The sequence below is a fragment of the Equus przewalskii genome, chromosome 1, assembly GCF_037783145.1.
Source record: "Equus przewalskii isolate Varuska chromosome 1, EquPr2, whole genome shotgun sequence".
NCBI classification, from domain to species: domain Eukaryota; kingdom Metazoa; phylum Chordata; class Mammalia; order Perissodactyla; family Equidae; genus Equus; species Equus przewalskii.
The window spans coordinates 154,584,668-154,607,338 of record NC_091831.1 but is presented as its reverse complement, the minus strand read 5'-3'; the positions used below and the strand labels follow the sequence as shown (position 1 = coordinate 154,607,338).

At 42.6% G+C, this 22,671-nt stretch overlaps 1 protein-coding gene across 12 annotated transcripts in view; it reads right to left on the bottom strand.

The window, feature by feature from the left end:
- The window catches only part of RYR3 (ryanodine receptor 3), a 485,038-nt gene that overhangs the window by 18,898 nt on the left and 443,469 nt on the right, over positions 1 to 22,671 (bottom strand). For 8 of the 12 annotated variants that reach the window (XM_070584420.1, XM_070584411.1, XM_070584455.1 and 5 more), the window contains 17 exons: positions 22,558 to 22,609; positions 21,503 to 21,559; positions 20,234 to 20,333; positions 20,003 to 20,082; positions 18,501 to 18,577; positions 15,919 to 15,992; positions 15,643 to 15,660; positions 15,138 to 15,218; positions 14,614 to 14,702; positions 13,507 to 13,635; positions 11,130 to 11,234; positions 9,316 to 9,397; positions 7,333 to 8,663; positions 5,387 to 5,445; positions 4,486 to 4,657; positions 3,276 to 3,362; positions 1,776 to 1,976 (listed from right to left, as the gene is read on the bottom strand). In XM_070584420.1, the coding sequence (XP_070440521.1) occupies positions 1,776 to 1,976; positions 3,276 to 3,362; positions 4,486 to 4,657; positions 5,387 to 5,445; positions 7,333 to 8,663; positions 9,316 to 9,397; positions 11,130 to 11,234; positions 13,507 to 13,635; positions 14,614 to 14,702; positions 15,138 to 15,218; positions 15,643 to 15,660; positions 15,919 to 15,992; positions 18,501 to 18,577; positions 20,003 to 20,082; positions 20,234 to 20,333; positions 21,503 to 21,559; positions 22,558 to 22,609 (2,794 nt within the window). Of the gene's footprint in view, positions 1 to 1,775; positions 1,977 to 3,275; positions 3,363 to 4,485; positions 4,658 to 5,386; positions 5,446 to 7,332; positions 8,664 to 9,315; positions 9,398 to 11,129; positions 11,235 to 13,506; positions 13,636 to 14,613; positions 14,703 to 15,137; positions 15,219 to 15,642; positions 15,661 to 15,918; positions 15,993 to 18,500; positions 18,578 to 20,002; positions 20,083 to 20,233; positions 20,334 to 21,502; positions 21,560 to 22,557; positions 22,610 to 22,671 lie in introns of those variants that run through there. The other 4 variants (XM_070584437.1, XM_070584447.1, XM_070584464.1 and 1 more) reach the window with 3 other exon arrangements.

Below are 22,671 nucleotides of genomic sequence, written 5' to 3'. Positions count from 1 at the left end.
GAGGTCACTATGTCTGGTGTTCTGAGTACTTTTACACATATTAATTCATTTAACCCTCCCAGCAACTTTCAGGGATTGGCGTCGTTATTACAATACTCATTTTTACAAATGAGGAAACAGAGGGATGGTGAGGTTAAGCGGCAGAGCTGTGAGTCCAACCCAGGCAGCCTGGCTCCAGAATCTGCGCTTTCACTGTCACAATGGAGTCCTCAGTGTGGCTTAGGGCTCATGATCTCTCCAGCGGAGTAGCTGGACTTCCTATACGATACTATAGTTCACTGGGGGAAATGAGGACCACAAGGATAGGAATGTATTTCCTGGACTCTTCCCAGGGAGAGGATGGCTTGGTATACAGCCAAAGAGACTTCCTACGAAAGAGAAGTAAGAAAAAATGTAATGAGGGGAAAAAAATGTAGTATAGTAGAAACAGAATGAGGCTTACAGCACCAAAAATAGAATGACTGAAGACTGATGTAACTGTAGTAATGTCTGAAGATGGCCCCAGTGAACCAGGCTTCCTGGTTTTCATGCCCTTGCTTGGCCTCCCTCACCCCCTGTGTAACAATGAATCTGAGCTGACCCTATAACTTGCTTTAACCAAGAGAATGCAGTCAAAATGACACTGTGCCAATTCTGGGCCTAAGCCTTAAGGAGGGCTAGCTGCTTTCATTTTTGTGCTTTCTTTGGAAACCCAAAGCCATAATATGCAAGAAGTCCAACTAGTCTGCTGGAGAGAGAATGTGGAGAGGCCACATGGAAAGGGAGATGCCCCGAGTCTACATGACCCAGCCTTCCAGCTGTTCCCTTGCCAACATGCCAGGCACGAGTGTGTGCCATCTTGGAGCGTCTATCCCAGCTAAGCTACCAGATGTTTGCTGATGTGGCCACTTTTGTATGGAGTAGAGGAACTGCTCAAATGTGCCCCATCAGTCCACGGAATCAGAGAGAGAAAACGGTTGTCATTTTAAGCCACTAAGTTTTGGGGTGATTTGTTATGCAGCAATAGATAACACAGCTACTCATCAATAAGTTTTCTTCTGATATCTCAAATAGTTAAATTAACTATTTTTGAATAAGTTTTGAATTTTTGAAATTCAATAATTTTTGAAAGGTGAAAAGCATTTTTATAAAAATTCCAACATCACTGAAAAGATTAGAAGAACCTCTCATCACTACCTCCATGTGTGACTTAGCCTGCTGATTCTAGGGGTTTAAAAAATTTTTTTTTTGGTGAGGAAGATTGGCCCTGAGCTAACATCTATTGCCAAACTTCCTCTTTTTGCTTGAGGAAGATTATCACTGGGTTAACATCTGTGCCAATCTCCCTCTATTTTGTATGTGGGACGCCACAAAAGCATGGCTTAATGAGCAGTGTGTACGTCCGTGCCCAGGATCCAAACCTGTGAACCCCAGGCTGCCAAAGTGGAGCACACAAACTTAACCACTATGCCACTGGGCCAGCCTCCTGATGATTCTAGTTTTATGAAATTCAGCAAGAGGTGCCTGAAGTGGGACCCCTAGAGCAAGGCTTCTCCAACTAGAGTTTGAATGCAGATCACCTGGGGATCGTGTTAAATTGTAGATTCTGATTTAAAAGGCCTAAGGTGGGGCCCAAGATTCTGAAGTTCCAATTAGCTCCCAGGTGATGCCCATGCTGCTGCTCCATGACCCTCAGTCTATTAGCAAAGTGTTAGTGAACAAAGGGCTGGCTGGGTCCAGAAAGGATGCTTCCTCATTAAAGCGTCAGATTATATTCAGAGTGGCCAGCAACTCACCTTCAGGCAGTAATAGCCCACCACACAGACTAAAGAGATGATGGTGTGGATAATGGCGAGGGCCCGCAACGTTGGTGCCATATACCCAGTGCTCTCCTGTAGGACAAAGAACACCATCGCTTCTTCCTCTTCCTCATCATTAAAGGAATTCCACAGGTTCGCAACGTCCTCTGTCTCTTCTTCTAAAGGTTCTTCAGTGACCTGGCCCAAGACACACACTCTCTCATAAACATCAGAAAGAGCCCCTGCCACTGGGCTCTCCACACATATTTTATATCGCTAGCATATGCTGTGCAAGCAGCAGTGACTCGGTATTACTTGCTGAGTGAATGAGGTGTTGGGGTAACTCATTCCCAGGAATCCCCAGTATCTCCAATAATTACAAAATTTTCAAGAGACAAAAGCTATCTCTTGAAAAAAAAGGCAAAAAATTAGAGAAGTTTACTACATATTCTATAATCCCCATGCTGCAGGAGGCAATCTCTGAATTGCTGTGGCATGGGAGGAGGCTAAGACACAAACATGCACACACATAAGTGCACACACGCACACACAGTACACATACAGTGCACATACACGCACAAGTGCACGTAGCACACACACACACTCAACATTTTCCACTGTTTATGAGATGTCATTAACATTCATGGTATCAAGTACCATTCTTACACAGACACCTCCCAGGTCTACAGCTTTGAGGCATTCATCCTGCAGCTCCAACTGCCTGCTATCTCCACCTAAATGGCTGCCTGCAGTCACCTCCACCTCACCTCCACCTCAATATGTTTAAAACCAAGCTTGGTCACACCCCGCTGGAGGCTTCTATTTTTCCACTACAGGTAATAGAAAGCCATTAGTTTGTCAAGTGGAAGGTGGACATGGACAAAAGAAAGTTTTATAAAAATTAGATTGGTGGTTTGAAATAGGAGGGGAGAGAGGCAAGGGATAGAATAGCCAGTTAAGGACTTTGTCAAGGACCCAGAACCTATCATTCATTAATTCATTCCACTAACTCTTACTATGTGCCTACGGTGTCCAAGACCCACTTACCAATGTTCAAAACCTTCATTTACCTCAATCAGTCCTTCTTTTCCCACATCCAGAAAACAACTCCTGTGAATTCTTCCTTCATAATTGTTCTAACATATGGGCCAACTATAATGGCTGTTACCTCATTCCTCAAGCTAAGAACTGTATTTATTATTCAATTTGAAATACCTCATAGTTCCTACTAGAGGGTCTTAGCACAGAGTAGAAGCCCAATAAATATTTGAAGAATTAAGTAAGTAATGACTAGAACAACTCTGAATTATGGAAACAGTGCTCTCACCAGCTTCCCTTGCAAACCATCACTCCATTTCTTTTTTAGAAGCCAATGTCTTAGCAATTTCCTTAGATATTAGATTTTTTGCTCTCATTAAGAGCATAACTTCTTTTACATTTTCTTTTTTTCCCCAATATATAGTATATTTAGCAAATAGCCCCTGAATGAAGTATCACCTTGTAAAAGAGCAGGATGAAGTTGATAGCGAAGGCTACAAACAGAGCAAGGAACCTCAGGTTGTAGAAATTCCTGGCCAGGTAATGCTGAAAAGGAAAGGACAGGCAGAAGTAGAAGAGCTTTGGAAGGGAAAGGGACCGCCCCTCTCTCACACAGAAGGTCTTTTCTGGTTAGAAGTTCACACAGGACTAGTCCTAGTCTTGGTAACCACTCTTTTAGGACAATCCTGGCCTTCTTATGACTTATTTGGGGGGGGCGACCAGAAATGTTGATTTAAAAAAATTGCTTAGAATGATGCTCAAAGGAACTCTGCTCTGGCTTATCCCTCAGGGAAACAAATGCCTAAACCTGCCACCAGCAGAGGACTCAAATCCTGCTATGAAGGTACTTGTGTATGTGTATGTGTGTGTGTGTGTGTTCGTGAACACTCCACTCAGGAAGTAGTCTATTTGAAAATTTTGAGTGATTTAGGCCCACAGAAGACCTCTGCAGCTCCCACTCTGAGTGCAGCCAGACTGTGGCCTAGAGTTCTTGTCCCTTTGTAAGTCACAGCCTCAAAGCCTCTCCCTCTCCCCTCTCAGGAGGCCCCATTCCCATTCTCACTGCCACCTTCCCTGGAAAAAATCAGCACTCGAGGAGCACTGGAATGGTGGCTGCTTAGCGAAAGCTTTCAGTCTCTGTGGAGGGGGCTGGTGCTGGGGAAGGCGGTGTCCTGGCCATCGGCAACTGTACCTCAGTGGACAATTTGTCAGAGAAAGAACATTACAAGCTGTGCTGAGGGCTGATTGTGTGTGGAATAATAAAGCTTTTGAGGACTATGTGAGAACTTAACCTAACAAAGAAATATTCTTCCTGCATCCCAAATGATCAACTATTTCTGAACTTTTGGACCAGGATCAGCTAAGTCCCCACCTAACACACATGAAGGACCAGCTAGAAAGAGGTGTTCCCACTCTCCTGGTGAGAGCACAGGTCAGATACTGCCGGGCAGAGGAGCTGGGGTGCTTGGTTTTTTCCAGGTTACCCCTTTTTCTTTTCCTCCAACACAAAAGGAACAGGCAGATAAACAAGAAGAGGAAAAGAGAAGGAATGAGAAAGATAAGGAAGCGTAACTAATCAAATGGTGAAACAAAATCAATGGGGCCACTTCTCTGAGGGCAGCCTGGGCCAACGCCTGCACCTGGAGTGGGCCAGGGCCTGAATGCTTACCAGTAGCTTGGTCTGATAGATTTCCAGTCCTTTAAAGAAATTGGCCATGAAGGCTTCAGGCTTCTCAACTTTCTGGCCACACCGTCGCTTCTTCTTCTTTGTCGCTTCGGCCCACAGGGCCTCGGCTTGCACTTCTTCTTTGGCTGTATCCTCCTTCTCTCCATCTTCCATGCTGCAGGAAGAGACACCCACTCAGTAGAGGGGGACAGAGGGAGGCCTAGCTCCGACAGGGAGACTCAATTATAGAGAAATCTGGGCTGAGAGAAGTGGGAACTATAATTATTCCTTGAGGGTGGGAACTTTAGGTTTTCATCACTCCACAGTGCTGGGATATCAACTTTGTATTCACAAGTGGTGCCCACTCTGATGAGCCATGGTCACCGGTGTACATCAGTTATATACAAGTTTGTAGTCTTCTTCTGAAATTAGGCTTAACAGCTTTTTTCCCTTCAGAAAAGCTGTCCTTTATTTTCTAAGCCTTCATGGGAATTAGCGATAGTACCTATTCTTCTAAGCTTGTGGTAAGAGTTAAATGAGATATTGTATAAAAGAGCTTATCACAGGGCCTGGCATGTAAAAGGTATTCAATAATTATTAGATATCATCAGCAGCAGCATCATATGAAGACGCTAAGTGTGAATGTTTGATAATTTGTTTGGCCAGATAGTGAAACTCTGATCTACTATCTGGATTATAAAGTTAGCAGGATTATTAGAAAGTGTTTATTGTATAGCTAGAGTAAAAATAAGTGTATCCAGAGCTTGCACAATATCTGTCTTGTATTAACAGAAATCAAGTTTTCCATTTACCATAGCAATAGAATAGTAGATGCTATCAAGTAGATGCTATCTAGAACTATCTACCATGGCAGTTAGAGTGGTGGATGCTACCAAGAACTTACTCTGCCTTCTCAGACTCTACTTTTCCTTCTGCTTCATGTGCCGCTTTCATCTCTGCTGCCTAGACAAAAATAACAATCAGTCAAGGTTTCCTCAAATAAATGAGCTCATGGTGATGAGCCATATTAGCCATTTTCATCTCCTTGGTCACAAGTCCCAGTGGCCTTCTTTCTTCACGCTTCTGCTTTTCTCAGGATCACAGAACATAAGTGTCCTGTTATATATGAAGCTACTCTGGAGAAATACCAAGACAAAGATTTCAAACTTGAAAACTCAACTGCCTTGTTATTATTCAACTCAGAGAAAACTTGTGCTAGGACATTGTCAGAGCCCCATGGCAGTGGTCCTACCGCTCCATGAAGTCAGGGACAGACAGAGATCATACCAGATCCAATCCAGAACCCACTTCCATAAGACAGGATTCTTGCCTTGTCTTCAATTCTCTTACCACCACCCTAGTCCCTCTGATGACCAGTGTACTTAGAACAAAATTCAACCTCCTTACCAAAGCCTTGTTACAAGGCCTGCATGATCATGGCCTTTTTCTCCATCCTCATCTTGCACCACTTGACTTGTTTCTTACACCCAAATCTCTTTCCCTTTCCTGGGACATTCTAAATCCTTCAGTGCACCAGGACCTTTGCAATAGCCGTATCCTCTGCCTGGAGTATGACTATCCTGGTGTTTTACATGCCTGCCACCCCTCAGGACTTGGTTCAGATGACACATTTTCAGAAGCCTTCTTGACCATGCTAGTTTTAGTAGGGCCCACATTCACTCTGTAACACATGACCTTGTTCATTTATGGTAGCATGTGTCACAAATGGTAATGACTTTATTGGTTGTCTTCTTCCATTAGAAGTTAAGCTCTATTAAAGCAAAAATGTCTCTCTTGTTAAGCAATGTATTCTCATATCCTAGGAACATAGCCTGGTATGTAGCAACCTTATTACATATGAAATTCTGTCCTAGGACCTGGGGCCACAGCAGGGAGCAAAACAGAGTAAATAAATTAATACTGTAATACTGTAAGAATGCCTACAATTCTGATGTTTCCTTCCCTGACTCTCCAAACCAGGTGAGAGTTCTCTCCTACACATTTCCATAGCATCTAGCGTTCTGCCTTCTTAACATTTTTCATGCCTGTACTGACTTGTCCCTTATCTATCTTTTCCACTAAATTATAGGGACAATGCCTTTCTCATTCATCACTGTATTCTCAGAGCCTAAAACAGTGACAAGTGCATATTAACTATTCAATAAATATCAATGAAATGAAGAAATAAAAGTTGTCCACGGGCTATGATCTCTTCACATTTCTCTCTATACTCTCTTTAATGTTAGAATGATGCTGTGGTTTGGATGTTGCAACAGAGGGGAACAAGAACTTTCCAAGGCCAAGGGGCTCTGAATTACTGCTATTTTATACACTTAACCTAGTAGACTGACTTGAAGTTGAAATTGGATGATGGGTGCCATGAGAATAAAAATGTCCCAAGCATGATAAAACTCACTGGGACACTTACAAAATCACATGATATCATCTGGGTCTTTTGGGACGCTGCAGAAGTATTGTCTCAGAAGAAAGTTCTCCTCTTATGCTATACCTGCTTTTCTACCCTCTCAGTTCACTGAATGAACCTGTGTACTATGAGAACTAACCTTCTTTCTTGTATGGAAGCAAAGGTGAGGGTCACAGACCATCCTGTTTGAACTCTACAATGCAAACTGAAAGACCACGCAGCAATTACACACTGAGACAACCATCTAAGTCTCCTTCTCCCCAGACACGGCAGAGCTGGAATTATAAGATCAGAGTAATCACAGAAGAGCTGGTATCTAATACAATGGTGGCTCCTAGGGAATTGGTGTCCACACTGATTGGAAGTTACAGTGGCAAGCCTTTTGCTGAGGATAAAGAAAGATGATAGAAACAAATTATGCTTACCTGTGCTTTCCTTTTCTTCTGTACAGCACTCTCTAGCGTAGGGGGTTCATCCTTGCCAATAATCTCAGAGAGGTCACCCAAACCTACTTCGGGCCCATGCTTTAAACCACTTTCTTTCTTTGAGTGGTATCCAAAGAGATCTGACATAATATCCGCATCTCCTTTCTCACCCTTTACGAAGTATACCAGTTCAGTTGCGATACCTGGCTCGGTCACTTCTGCCCTCTCAGCCTCCAAAGCATCATCATGGATACCAAATTGGGTTGGGTCAGGCATGTCACCCAGGATCTTGGTCACTCTGATGTTCTTTGCCCCTTCTACTAGGCCCCCTCCAAACACTGTGTTCCAGAGGATCTGAAAGATACCTCCCAATATGGTGAAGAATAATTGGAAGAGCCCCACGAACAGCGTCCAGAAGAAAGAGAAGAATACTTTCACCAGCTCCTTCACAGTCATCTTTTTCACCTTCCTGTACTGCTTCCTGAGGTTCTTCAGGGTTGCCCTCTTGAGAAAGTTGGCAACATTTCTCCTCACTGAGGCACAGGCCATGGCAAATGCAGAGACAGACTCAAAAGACCTGTCATCCTCCTCTTCACCCTCAATTTCTAACATATAAGAAGAATCTTCCTCTGCCTGTTCCTCCTCTTCTGGCCTGTCAGCTGAGTCAGACTCAGAGATTTGAGATGCTAACTGCATTTCAAAGATGGTATCCTCACAGAAGTTCACAAACAGTTCCATTTTTTCTTGCTCTCCACCTTCATTGACAACATCAAAGATGAACTGTCGCTTAGATTCCTTCACTTGGGGCTTCTCCCATTGAGTTCGACTGGATTCACTGATCTCAAAATAAACACGCTCAATTTTCTTGGCCCCACCCATAATCTCAATGCGTCCTAGGTATGGTTCAAAGTAATTTAGCACACTTTCTGCTGGGTCCAACAGACTCTTAAGGCGAGAATCATTCGGCATATGTTCAGAGAGATTTGTCAATAACACTGCCACATTAAACCCTATGTCCTTGGCTGGTTCATGGAACCGGTCTACAAAATCAATGTAATTAAACATGTCATTCTCATCAGCTTCTGCACACGAAAGGAGAAAGTCAATCTCCGACTGTATGTACTGTTTTTGCCCTTCCATGGCCTTCTGGAATTCTTTTTTGGAGATAATGCCTTTACCATCTGGGTCATATTCTTTGAAGGTGTCTGAGCTGGTTAAGTCTTTAAGTTTCAAGAACATGTCAAAGAATTTCAAGATCATTTCTACATTGGTAGATGACTCTACCAGTGTGTCAACCATCTGCTTGCCAATAGTTCCATTTACCACATTCCCTGTGAGGCAGGTTCAAAAAGACATACAAATATATAAATAAACCCAAGCCATCACATAACTGGTCAGGTAGCTATTTTTAGAAGACTTATGTGCCAAATCAGTCAGCTGTTTTCTGACCGTGATGATTTGGAAATGGGTAGGAGGGAGGAGCAAGCCATAAAGACTACACCACTAGGAGCCAAGGGGGAAAGAAACAAAGGGAATAAGGAGATGGCCACACCAGTGCCTTTTATCTGGCCTGGGGCCTGGGAAGTGGTTTCATGATCAGATTATTGGGGACACATAGGGATAAGTGGTGCCCCTCTTATCCCCTTAGACCTAGGAGGGTGCCCAACTAGATGGCTGGCATACACACTGGCAGCCAGATGTATTGAAAAGCAATGGGGAGAGGGAGAGGATAGGGAAGAGCAAAGCTTGGAGGTTTTCCCCAGTTCATTCTGGCTTTCCTATTGATATAAAATGAGTTGGTTTCAGGCTTTGTCCATCAGACCATGTGCCCCTCACTCATTTTTTGTTTCTGAAAATTTGCCTTTCTAACCAATGTCAGATGGCATCAGTGACCTGCCAGAAGGATAACCTGCGTGATTAGTACGGTTAGTGCTTGGACCAATTACAGTTGTGTGAATGCCTAGTTATACCAAACAGCCCAACCTTCCAGGAGGGACAGAAGCATCACCACCATGTCCTGAAGGAGATCCAAGAGTTCCTTCAGCAGCTCGATCTGACTGGAATCCTAGAACAGAAACAGGAGATACCCCTGAGCTATCTGATCCCTCAGCAAAGTACAGGGCAGTGAGCAAGAAGAGCCTGCTCTGGAAAGGTCAGGTGAAGGCTGCCTCAATCTCGGGAATGAGCTCCCTTCTCATTGTGAATGTGATGTCTCATCATCCACCGCCTGTAGCATCAGGAGGCTCACTGTAGCAGGACTCATCCATAGTGCTCCTTTACAGCTTTCCTTTTATGAGTACAGTGTGGCAGACACACACTTGTTGTCCAAAACTACTGAACAATCCAATCCACCAAAGAGCTGTTAGGGATCTCTAGCATTTATGTGATTGTTTTTTATACTGGAGAATTACCAGTGAGCTTTTGGGGAATACTATTGCAATCCAATTAAGGTATCAGGTTATAATCACCCAGTGGGTTCTCCTTTCTTTCTGGATTAATTTAGGTTCTCCTCATTCTAGTTGGTGGTGATCTGGGTGCCACTGGTCCCTTAAAATGTTATAGTATTGAGGCGATTCCTCTGGATGGTTTTGATACTAGTCTGTTTGGTTTGAATTTCAGCATTGCAGACAGGGCACTGCCAGGTTAGCTCTGTGCTTTACGCCCTTTGAAGTCACAGAAGGAAAACAAACTTTGGAAGATCTGAGGTGGGCAATCTGAGGGGGAGATTGAAAAATGCATTATGGGCCACACTTCTTTTACAGACTCTCTCACAAGGACAGTTCTTTGTTTGGCCCTTCAAATTTCAGAGGGATTTCCCCCCTATCTTTGGGGGTGTCACAGCTATACACAAAATGGAAGTGTCGAATACTAGAGCTGGAAGCGACCTCAGAGGTCATCTAGTCTAATGCCCAATATTTTACAGATGATGAAACCAAAAACCAGAAAGAGGAATTGACTTCCTGAAAGCCACCAGTGAGGAGGCGGCCGGGCCAGACTCTCATCTCTGGAGCCTCTCCACTGCACTGCCCTGGCTAGGGTGACATAGGAGTGGACGTATTACCGCTAAATCAGCAGCCCTCCCAAGAACTCTCTCCTCCCACAAGGCCAGAGTCAAAAGGGGAAAAATGAAAGAGTTAAATAGCACATTCCAGAAGAGAGGAGGCAGGTGTGACAGCCTTGAAAATTTTAGATCCACATTATTTAAATTAATGCTGCAAATGTTACTCTAATCAGCCTGAAACGCATCCTGAAGTTCTCCCTCACGTGTTACCATGGAGAGAGGAGATCGACTACTCCATACACTACATTTATTTGTTCATAATAAATGCTCTGAGCGATTCTGATTCATCTTGCCAGAGAGATGGGGAGTGAGAAGGAAAGGCAGAGACAGGAAGAGGGGGAAGCAAAGGTGAGAGAGAAGGGATATGTGAATTACGGAGACATGCAGACATTTGACAGTTCAGACAGGGCTGGTAGATGGTGATAAAGTGACAAAACAGTGACAAGGAAGCAAAAAGGATTAGCACCATAAAAAGCAGTGGGGAGGCAATTATGAAAAGGGTAGGTTGGTGGGACACAAGGAAGGAAGCTGCGTCCATGCAAAAGCCTGTCTGGGACCCCCCTGGAGGCATTCAATCCTGTCTCCCATTTAGACTTTCAGTTTTAAAAATGAGACCTAGTCTGCATGGCTTCTCAGGCCTTTTGATCAAGCAGCCATATCCACAACGGGAATACCAAGGGGTGGGAATTGACTTAGCATTCACACCAACAACACATTGGGGAACGGGCCACAGTACCTGAGAGAGTTTCATCTGCATGTTAGCAAATACATGGAGGAAGCCGACCACCGCGTCCCACAGCCTACTGTGAGCCAGGCTCTGCTGGTTCCCAATGCAAGGGCCCTATGGAGAGGAGGACATCCTTAGTTCACTTAAACATCATGGGCTGCTCTGAAACTTGTCCTCATAAGGGCATTTGACATCAGCTTATATGAACAGACAGCTTATTCCAAAAGTCACATATTTTGTGCTCAATATTTTCTCAGGATATTACTGTTTTTTTTTTTGGTGAGGAAGATTCAGCCTGAGCTAACATCTGTGCCAATCTTCCTCTATTTTTCCTATGTGGGATGCTTCCACAGCATAGCAGATGAATGGAGTAGGTCCATGCCTAGGATCGGAACACATGAACCCGGGCCACCAAAGTGGAGCATGGAACTTTAGCCATTTGGCCATGGGGCCGGCCCCCTTACTTTCTTTTTTTTCCCCCTACCCCTGATCAAAGGAAAAACCACTAGGAATTTCACAGTCTGGTGATTTTCAGAGATCTTCTTTTAGCCTCAGAATGCAATCTTCAAATAATATCTTACACTGAAAAATATTATTGAAACGAGTGAAATGCTCCGTTTGAAGCAGAACTGAAGAGCACTCCTGTCTGCTCTCCCCCACACCTCGGCCTAAAAGGAGTTCTGAGGAACTCAAGGGTTCCGTGGAGCACACTTTGAAAACCAGGCCCTGGACCACCTATTGTTTCAGGCAAAGCTATACGTAAAATGCTATGACCACATGGCTAACTAATCAAGTAACAAAATCTGAAGAATATTCCTAGGGTTCAATTACTTTTAGGATTTTCTTATCATCAACCTAAACATCAGGTATAATACCATCTCTAACTATCTTTTCTGAAAGCCAAATATAGGGAGATGACTTCATTACCGGGTTGTATTTTCCATGTTAATAACCTTTCCCATTTTTGAAGATCATTATTGAACCAACGTTTCTTATCCTTAACTCTTCCTTATAGTTTATTTTTTTCTACCCTTTAATCAGTCTCCAAATCACTCTTCAAGAAGAAATTTCCAGAAAGAACACGGATATACCTCAAGTTCTAGAAAAGGCTTGGCAGAATTCCCAGGGAAGAGGTGAGCAGGAGAAACACGGCCTGCATCCCTAAATCATGTGAGCTTATTTAAAACTCACTGTTTATGTACGTTTGGTGTTTGATCTCTAGAAGCCTCTAGATCTTTTTTGGAACAAAACCGGTTGTTGAAAGAAACTCACATTCACCAAAATAAGCTTCTCCTTTACTTTTGGGTTAAGTGCTCCATAGAAAATTCTGCAGATTAGGATGGGTTCTGCAGAGAGCAAATCAGATGCTTGGCAAATCTGTTCCATGATCTTCATGGGTATTTCACATTCTGTGAAACTTCAGATCAGCCACTTGTTCCTAGGTTTATCTCTCGGTGTTCTTACAATCCTTGCATGACAAGGATCCATCTCTCCCTTAAAACCTTCCTTTTCAAGCTGATAGCCTTAGTTTTGTGTTTATTTTAATATGCAAATATGATCTGAGTGTGCCAGCTGGCTCATCATATGGATCTTATATTACATCACAGAGGACTGTGATATGGCTAATGATTTTATAGCAAATGATGCCTGAGGATGCCCTTTGCTCCTTTTCATGGTAGCTAGACCACTGCAGGCAATGAACAGAGAATGTTGTGAGCAGAGAAAGAATGCTGTGAGATCCAGACACTCAACATGAAATTCACTTGTAGATTTGACTGCCATTGCACATGGTTCATGTACTTCTGAAGTTACCTCTTCCCTACAGTTAATTTCTGACGAATTAGTATGATCTCACGAAATCTGGTTTCAATCTCAAGACTCAAGATAACATCATTAATACCTTTTTCCCTCATTCTATCAATCATTTCTCCACCCTTACTGAACACCTATGATGTGCCAGACATAGTGCTAGAAATGAAGAATTTTAAATTGAATAAGAAATTTTCTGTCTGCAGAAAGTTTTCAGTCTAGGAGGGAAAGCAAAATGTAACTAGATAAACGCAAATAAAGTGTGACAATGCTAAGAAGAGGTCACAGTAGAGGACAATAAACTATAGCTTCTCACAGAGTATAGGCACTATTGGTTCTTATTTACAGATAAAGAAATATTGTTCTTATTAAGAGACAAAGAACCAATATTGAAATATTGGTTCTTAATTATAAAGAAATAAAGAAATTTATAGATAAGGAAATATTGTTTAGCATAGGTAAAGATAGATAAAGAAATAAATATTGTCTTATTTATAGATAAAGAAATACTGTAGGGAACACAGAATATGGAAATGTTAGAAATGTTGTCTTCAAGCATGCACTGTGTGGCACACACCTGGATGTATTCCGTAAGAGAATTGAAAATCTGCTTCGTGACCGCCAGAGCTTTGGAAAAATTGTGCTGTCCAGATTCATCAATGATGTCCTTCCCTGAGTAATACCAGTAGAAATCACTGATTGATTCCTAAGAACAAACAAATAGAGGTTAGTATTTCTCAGACTTCAGTCAGTGAAGCTGAACTCAATGTTCAGGAAGAGGACAAGAGAACATCTCTATGACCTCTTCGTTATGACAGGAGCTGGAGCTGGAGACTGTGAAGAAGCACTGAGATATCTGATCCCCAGCATCTTTTAAGTACAAATATCCTTCTGCAGGGAAGAACAGACAGGAGAGACAACAGCATTCACCCCGACTTGGGTGGCTATGATATAGAAAAATTTATTTACAATGGAAAATGTACATTAAAGATTATAATGATTACCACTCAAATAATCATAACAACAGCAGCAACATAATAGCTGACACTCTAAGTGCCAGGCATTGTTCTGAGCATGTTACATATATTAAACCTCTCCAACTTTACTACCACCCTAGGAAACACGTGCTGCCCATTGTATAAATGAGAGAATGGAACAAAGGGAGATTAAGTAGATTGCTCCAGGTCACAAACTGCTAAGTGGCAGAACCAGGATGAAGAATCAGCAAAGAGAAAAGACAATCCTTTTTTATGTTTGTGGAGATTTCCTTGATAGAATTTAGACTTTCTTTCAAACAATTAGACCAAGTGACTCTCAACACTAAGAACTTGTAAACTCCTGTTCTTCCTACCACTTTCTGTACCTCTTTTTCTTAGTGAAAACGCTGGTCTCATTCACAGACGGTTTTACAGCTCTAGGGCACTGTGGCTAGCTTTTCACTGGCAAAACTAAAGTAAACCACCATTTTGTAATATAAGATTTGATATTTAACCACTTCCCCCACTTCACTCTTCAAACACACTTTTTAGGTATTTGACTGCCCACAGTGTGTGGACATAGGTCACAACACTTTCCTTTTTGGGGCTTGACTGTATCTCTCGGGCCTTCCCTGAGCCTGTGTATGTGTCTTTAGCTTTCAGAAGTGTATGTGAGGTGTACCACCCTCCAAGGCCCTCCCACTCACCTGCAGACGCAGAAGGTAGTCCACAGTGCTGATGATGACATTCACGGTGGTGGTATTGCCCATCTGAGTCCGCAGGAAGTTCTGAAAGTCTGAGAACACCAGAGCTGGGTCAGAGCTGGTACCTGTCACGCCTAGGGAACTGGTCACACCCTCTTGACTAAACTCAGAAGCGACACACTATGTGAAAAGCCTTACAAGGCACACTGCTTGGGTCTTGGCACATCCTGCAGGTGTCCCCGTGACACCAGAAACTGGACCTAACGAGCCCTGAGCAACTTGACAGATAGGATTGGGTGTTGAGATTCACCAACTGAAGATGCTGGAAGCAGCTTAACCCCAGACGGCACTAAATCACTTTAGCCATGAAGCTAAAGATCACGTTACACGGGGTTTCTTATTGAGGAATGGATTAACTGTTGTCCTTGAGTTAGCAACTGGGTGTATTAAATGTGGCATCCTGAAATGAATCATAATTTTGCACCTGAATGTTGTTTTCCCTTGACAAATCAATCTGTTCCACTTACCACTGTTATGTCCTTCACAAAGTAACTGTAGGAATCTAAAGAGATCTCGTGTAAACTCGTCATTCTGGAGTATTTTTTCACCTTCAAAACACAGAATACTGGTGAGCATTTGTTTAGCTTCTCAACACAGAACACCTTCCAATGCCAATGACTGCAAAGATGCTAAAGGAGCTCTGTCAGAAAGGTTTGGAAAGGGAACTTTGGATGAATGGGGACAAACCCAATTAACTGGACGGGAGGCTGCAGAACACAATTACCAACAAAGCTAAAACATTTGGCCCCAGGATGCATTTGTAAGGAAACCAACGAGGCTAATGGCAGCAATGATTCACAGCCCATAACCATGCTTTGCAGATGGAAGACTCTTCCTTAATTAAGCATCAAACTTTTGAGTTAAACTCAACATGCAACCACCAGGCCTAAAATGTGTCTGCGCTGAGGCAATTAAATAAGATCCCTTAGGATTCACACACTGTGGGAACTCAGGTCAGAAACTCAAACTTACCACGTTCACGAACAATGACTGGTGATAAGAGAAAAACAGAGAAATCCAAAGTAAGAAAACCATAAACACCATGACAAATTGTCTTTCGTTAAAACTGGCTCTATGAACAAATTCAGCCTGGATGCTGGCTTTATCAAAGCTAGGGATGGAAATATTTTGCTGAAATGGAGCAAATCCTTGCAGATAAAGCAGGAGTAAGCAGGGGCTCTAACCAGAAATAGTTAATTAAGACTTTAATCAGGAAGAGAGTGGCCTTCACATTCATTATTTACTTACGTGTTCCTTCCTCGGTAACCATCCCCAGGCCTTCAGCTTTGTTCTGCCTCTCAAATGCATTCAAATCAAGGACACTTGTAATAGATGAAAGAAAACAAGGTTCAGGGCTACACACGCTAGGAAAATGGATTTTTAATGTCAATGTACCTATTGACTAAGAATATCCTGTCCTTGTATTATCATAAATGCACTAACACATTATAGTGTGGTTGACACCCTAATGGTTCCCTGGGTTTGTGCCAGGCAGTGTTGTCCAAGGATGCCTATGGCTCACAGACCTTGTCACGTGCATGGAGAGGAGTCAGAAACACTTATGATGACTCATTTTTTGTCCAGTTTGAGTCCTTTCTTCTGGATGAAGATTTAGAAAGCCTTTCCAAATAAAGAAGGAATAATCTGTTTCTAAGATTTCTCAAGGGAAAGTTTACTTTAAATTGCACTAATTAATGTTCACCTCCCACATTTACCAGGTTTCTTTGAGAATCACAAGGAATTGCGATTTTTAGTGTTTAGGATGAATACTGATGGAGAAAGCTACAAACTTCCAGATTTCGCCATACTCTTAGAATTCTTGCACCATTCAGGAGCCAGTGGTAGCCAAGATTAAGCTTTCTAGAATCAATGGTGTCCCTAGCTGTTCTTGAATCTGTGACAAGTTGGCCTTCATTTTCGTCTCCACTTTCCCCAAGCTTCCCAGTCACAGCCACCACCAAATCCTGCTTAGCCAGGAACCCCTAGTACAACCACAAACTTGATAATGAGGACACTGTAGGATCATATTTCCAACTGGGGCTCACTCAATTTCTCTGGTAGGGTCTAACTCCTTCCTAATCTGAAAGATTTCATAGAACATAAGAGCATACTGTCTGACAAGAATATAGCTCTTAGAGATGCTTATGGCTGAATCCATTAAGACTCTGCAAAACCTTGCCTTCCTTTTACTATTGGGCAAGGGAAATGACTGTCAGATTGGAAAGACATTGGGTGAAAACCCAACATCCTTTTTCCCCTTTTAGGGAGTTACACACATTCTGCAATTCAGATGAATTTAAAAGAGAAAACAGTGAGAATTCCTATTGCCATCTTGTTGGTTTTCCCCAATCCTGCTGTAAAAAGGGGCTGCTCAATAACACAAAACTATCCTTCTACTTTGGTTTTGCTGTCAAGAGGGGATAACATGGAAACAGGACATTTGGAAACAGGACATAGCTGCTTTGAAGCAGCAGTTCTGATTCAGGAGACAATCTATGCACCAGACATTGCTGAACCTTACTTCATCCTGAAACACCCATTTCAAATGTTTTAATTTCTCTAATACTTAAATATTTTACAAATATGTATCATTTTTATAATCAGCAAAAAACCATTAAAACATCTTAAAACTTCTGTTAGAACTCAGCCTCTAAGGGTATGTCACCTATCCCTCCAAGCCATCGCCATAAATGAGTTCAGCAATATTAAATATTACAGACCAAGGGAACTCTGGAAATTTAATTGAGAATTTCATGAGCAATACGGAGCTGAACTGCCTTGATTTGTGCCATCTCTGAGTCCACATGTACTATTTTAGCCTCAGTGAGTCTTGTCTGGCAATATTACATTTTCTTTTACAGCGAGAGGTAATAAACAAGGTGGCCATTGGAGGGGGAAAAAGGAGCTGGGAACAAGGGCTTGTACTGCAGCTCGAATATGCTCCCCGTGACTCCAGGGTACCCCACCCAATCAAATAAGGTGAGCAAAATTATGAAGTTCATCAAAAGAATGCCCATCCTTCAAATTTACAAATGGAAAACCTAATGCTCCATTTTTAAGAATATTAATTGGAGGTAAATAAGCTAGATAATTATTACTTTGATTTTTTTCAGAACAAGATGCAGACTATTAAAAATACATGTGAATCTTAGAGAATAAGCTGACACTTTTCTTATATTGTTGGCTCATTTCTGAAATGGTAACCTTATGCTTTTTGGTTACGAATTATTCATTTGTCAGGGGGTTCAGCCATGAGAGGAGGCTTACACAACTTAATAATATAAATGGAATGCTTAATGCTTTGTTTTTTAGGCTATGTCAAAATGTTCCCATGTCAGAATGTACCTTTGTCAAAATGGATGTGTCAAAATATGTACCCACCAAATACCTATTCAGGCTCAAAGACTAGTTAAGGACAAAGATTAACCAAGTGCTTAATGGGTCTAATGAAAACACAGCCTTGAGTCATAGTGAGGTATTTTTCCTCTTTTCCATTCTTTTCAGGTTTGACTTTTATGAGCATGTGTGTTTAGAAGAAACTCAACATGCATACTCAGCTCTGAGGAAAATAACAGAAAATGAAGTAAGGGCGATTAAAAAAACAAATAGGGGTTGTGTGTGTGTTTGTGGCTAAAGGAGATTACATTTTTCTCTCTGAATGCTATTTGCTGGAGGAACAATACCCATCCTCTTAAGCTTTCTAAAGTAGGTCACTCCTCTCCAATAATTCCATGATAAATCAGTTTATTTTATGGTCCTCCCCCACCCCCCTTTCCCGTGAATAGTGAAGAGTTTTAAAAAAATGCTATGGTTGGTTTTCCCATATTTACCTGCAAGACTGCATGAGGCCAGAAAGGCTTTGAAAGAATCCAGCATCCTTTTTTTCCTTTAGGTAATCTAGCATTTTCTGCAAGGGAGACACATTTTAAAAGGGAAAACAATGAAAACTACGTACTGACACTTCTAATTGTGATGGAGAAATGGCAAGTCCCAGCCATGCAGGCACACTGAGGCAGACCCAGGGCAGAGCCACCTGTGGACTCAAATCTTCCATGTGCTTGAGCCCTATCCTCTACCTAAGGAACCAGAATCTCTTAGGGTGGACATTATATTTTATGAAAGTCCACTGGTATTTCTGCTGGGGCAGTACAGTAGATCTTTGACATTCCCAGATTTACTGTTTGAAGTCTCTCCTATTTGGGAATAAGCACCAGCACTGTGATCTGGTAATGTTTCCTGTTGCTGAGGTATAATCTGAACAGCTCATGCAATGAGTTTTGCGCACTGGAGCAAGGAATTTAGCCAGTAATGAGCCTGGTTGAGAGCTCATTATCTCCTTCACAATGAGATTTTGTTTCCTCTGTTCTCTGTTACTGGGAAGGCAGAAACTTTGTCTGATGTAATAAAAATTTTGTGGCTTTGTTTTTAAAAAAGGCTCTGTGGGAAAGCCAACTGGTGGGGCAATGATGGAAGAGAACAGAAAGTAAGGAGTATCTTAGAAAATGGCAGTTCTTAATGAGCAATTTGTTTGGGATGAATTAAAGGCTGGGAAAAATTATATGCAATAACGGTAGTTATGAATTTGAATATCATGAGATGTAACCCTCATGAATGCCAAAAGTCTTTCAAATTTCACTTTCCTGTGCACAGATGCTTTTAGCCAGAGCCTGGAGTGCCTGAGACACACCAGTGCATTCCTGTCTTCTGCAGCCAGTTTCAATTCAGACTGCTGAATGAATTCCATGCACCAGGCACTCTGCAGGATGCTTCTGTGTGTTGTCTCATTTAATGCATGATGGCAGGGGTTTTTATTTGCATTATTTATGGCTACATGCTCCACCCCTAGAACAGAGCCTGGCCCCAGTGCATAGTCAGCAGTCACTAAACAGTTATTGAATGAATGAATAAATGGATGAATGAACAAACAACAGGTGTGTGGGGTTTATAACTTAATTGGTCAGGCTCCTTGCTCACAGTAAGGCAACTAAGTGAAACGGTTGAAATAAAAACCCAAGGTTTATAAAACTTACTTTAGAGTATACTTCTGCAAAAAATCATCTAATGATGAAAAAGGAAATGTTTTCCTCTTTGAACCCTAGGTAAATCCTCTTTAATAAGTACACATTTGTCTGTAGACTCTCAGCCCTGGTTTTATCTCAGCCCTGTGTTCCCAGCTACTCTGACATAATCGGCCACTAAGGACTAACACCAGCAAAGGTGATTGTGGGTAGCCCCCTCTGTAGCAGAGTCAACACTTCTTCCCTGAAGCATGACAGTTGTCAAATGGGAAGACCCCAGGAAGTCTGCACTACCTCCCACGAATCCCCATTACCTGTTGCACGCCAGCGTTGCCCCCATTCAGAATGGCGATCCCCAGCTTCAGAGTTTCAACCACCATGGGGCTCATCTCCCCTGCCATGGTGAAGATTTGATTGAATTACCAAGGAAACAGGGTGAATCAAGCCTACTGGGCTTTATCAGGACTCTTTAATAATGACTTCATGTCATAGCATGACATCACCGTGGTAGTTATAGGGGCTCATCCAGAAATTAGGGAAATTACCTTTGCTGGCACTTATCATCTGAAGGACCATCTCTGCGGCTCCACGCTCATGTAGCCGAGCTTGCTGATAGAGGGTTTTCTGCTTTTCCATCTCTTTCTCCTGGAAAAAAAAAAAGGCAAGGTAAGATTTGTTTACCCCCAGGAAATTCACCGTGATGAAATGAGTTGAGAGAATCTTTACTTGCTTAAGGAAGGCAATACACATCATTTTGGACAAAGCGGATCTCTGAAGTTTACTTCCAGACGCTACCCAGCTTTCCAAAACTGTCCACCCATAATTCCCTCATATTTTTTTTTTCTTTTCTCTGCTTTATCTCCCCAACTCCTCCCTGTACACAGTTGTATATCTTAGTTGCAGGTCCTTCTAGTTGTGGGATGTGGGATGCCGCCTCAACGTGGCCTAACGAGCGGTGCTGTGTCCGCGCCCAGGATCCGAACTCTGGGCCGCCACAGCGGAGCGCGCGAACTTAACCACTCGGCCACACAGCTGGACCCCAATTCCCTCATATTTTGATGATGACTTTTTCACTTTTTATATTGATAGGTAACACACAGTCCACTCCCCTTTGATACGATAATTATAGCACATGACCCCAGATTAAAATGTGTTTGTTTTCAATGTTCTATCCTATGGGGAAATCTGCTGAGTGGTCAACTAGAGTATATTTGTCTGAATGTAGGAAACACCCATTTATCTAGAACATTCAGAACACAGTTAACAGAGACTCTAGGAGATACGAGAGACTAGAATGTCAAGGCTTTCCAGAACTGGAATTACATTCATTGACTTTTACTGTTGTATACTTTGTCTATAAAAGAGCACAAATCAACCAATAGAATTTTATCTTGGGAGATCCAGGGTCCTGCAGTGCCTCAAAATAAATTTGCTATTAATTACATTTACAGAATGGTAGTGCCAAAAGCATCCTGGTGTCTCCATTGATTTGAATGTTCATTTTTACACGTTTGAACCTGTCCTTCTATGGCCCTTGTTACTACCACACTTGGGTAGAAGTAGAATTTCCCAGAAGAACAGACCTAATGGGGTGATTTGATGACTGACTGGCTACCTGCTACCTTTCGTTAGGCAGACAGACAGACAGACAACAGTAGTGCAGCTAATGGATGTGCTTTATCCAGGCAGACCTGTGTATTTGCCGCCAGATACATATGTTGGGTAAGGCATGTGTAATGTCAGTGCCCACCTCTGAAAGTCCTGCCTGTTGGCTTTGGAGGCTAGCTCTGTCTTCAATCTTAGTGAAAACTTACTTCAAATGTTTTTTCCTTGTCTTCCTCTTCTTCTTCCTCCTCCCCACTCTGACAACTCTGGATTCCGTGGAGCGGGGAAAGGAGGAGACAGAAAACAAATTGAAGGTGAGCCTCATAAACAAGACTCTGTTCTATTCTGCAAGGGCAGGGGACAGGATGTAACTCACAGGCACCTCAGGACCTCAGCACTTTGTAAAAGCAAGAACATTGTGACCACTGCAGGGCAATGTTCTACTCTAAATGCCATCTCTGCAGTTACCAAAGGGTTCAGAAATGAGAAACGGGAACACCAAGATCACAGAATCAGTGGGGACCTATCTGGTTTAACCACAGACCTGAAGGCCTCTACTTAGCAAAGTTCTGGTGTAAATTGAGAGACAGGAGTGCAGGGAGCTGTCCTTTTCTAAACAAGAACCAGAGGCCTGGCAATAAGATTAGGGACAACTAGGATGTGAATCCCCAAGTGTCCCTTCCCTTCGAGACCCTGTGGTGCAGCTGGAAAGGAATAGCTGTTCCCACACCCCAGCATATCCCCCTTTCTGCCTGACATGAAGTTTTCCCATGTGAGAAGGAGCAGTTCCTTTATCTACACAGCACTCCAGAGCCACCATCCCTCTATGTGACACAGAAACATCATCTCTAGTCACTTTGCCTCTTCTAGAATACTAGGATCTCCTTCTAGTTTCTAAGCCTGTTTCCATAAGTACTGAACCTCCTTCATTTACAGATGTGTTTGGACTGTTGGATGTGTTCTGAACATTGAGTGAAAATGTATGGATGGTCTATATGCCTTAGCCCTGTTTAGCTGACTTAGAACTGCCATGTACACCTAGCCATTAGAACCCACTGTTTGTGCAAAGCTTCAAGGTTTCCTTAGGAGGATGGTAGAGTGGTTTACTAATGTCACCCATTCGGCACATGAGTCGTGCAATGCCTGGAGCCCATGTCATGACCGAGTCCCAGGCTTGCTGCTTGACCTCACAGTTTCTGTGTGCCTGCACAGCTCTAAGGGAGGACAGAAAGACTGAAACAATGGGCAGAAAACCCAGGTGTACCTTGGCCATCATGCTGGAATAGGAGGTGTACAAAGGGTCGTCTTCCAATTTGCTGGAAAGAATAGAGGAAATATTTAGCAGGCTACCTTTTGGACCCAGCAGAAAAGAATAAGA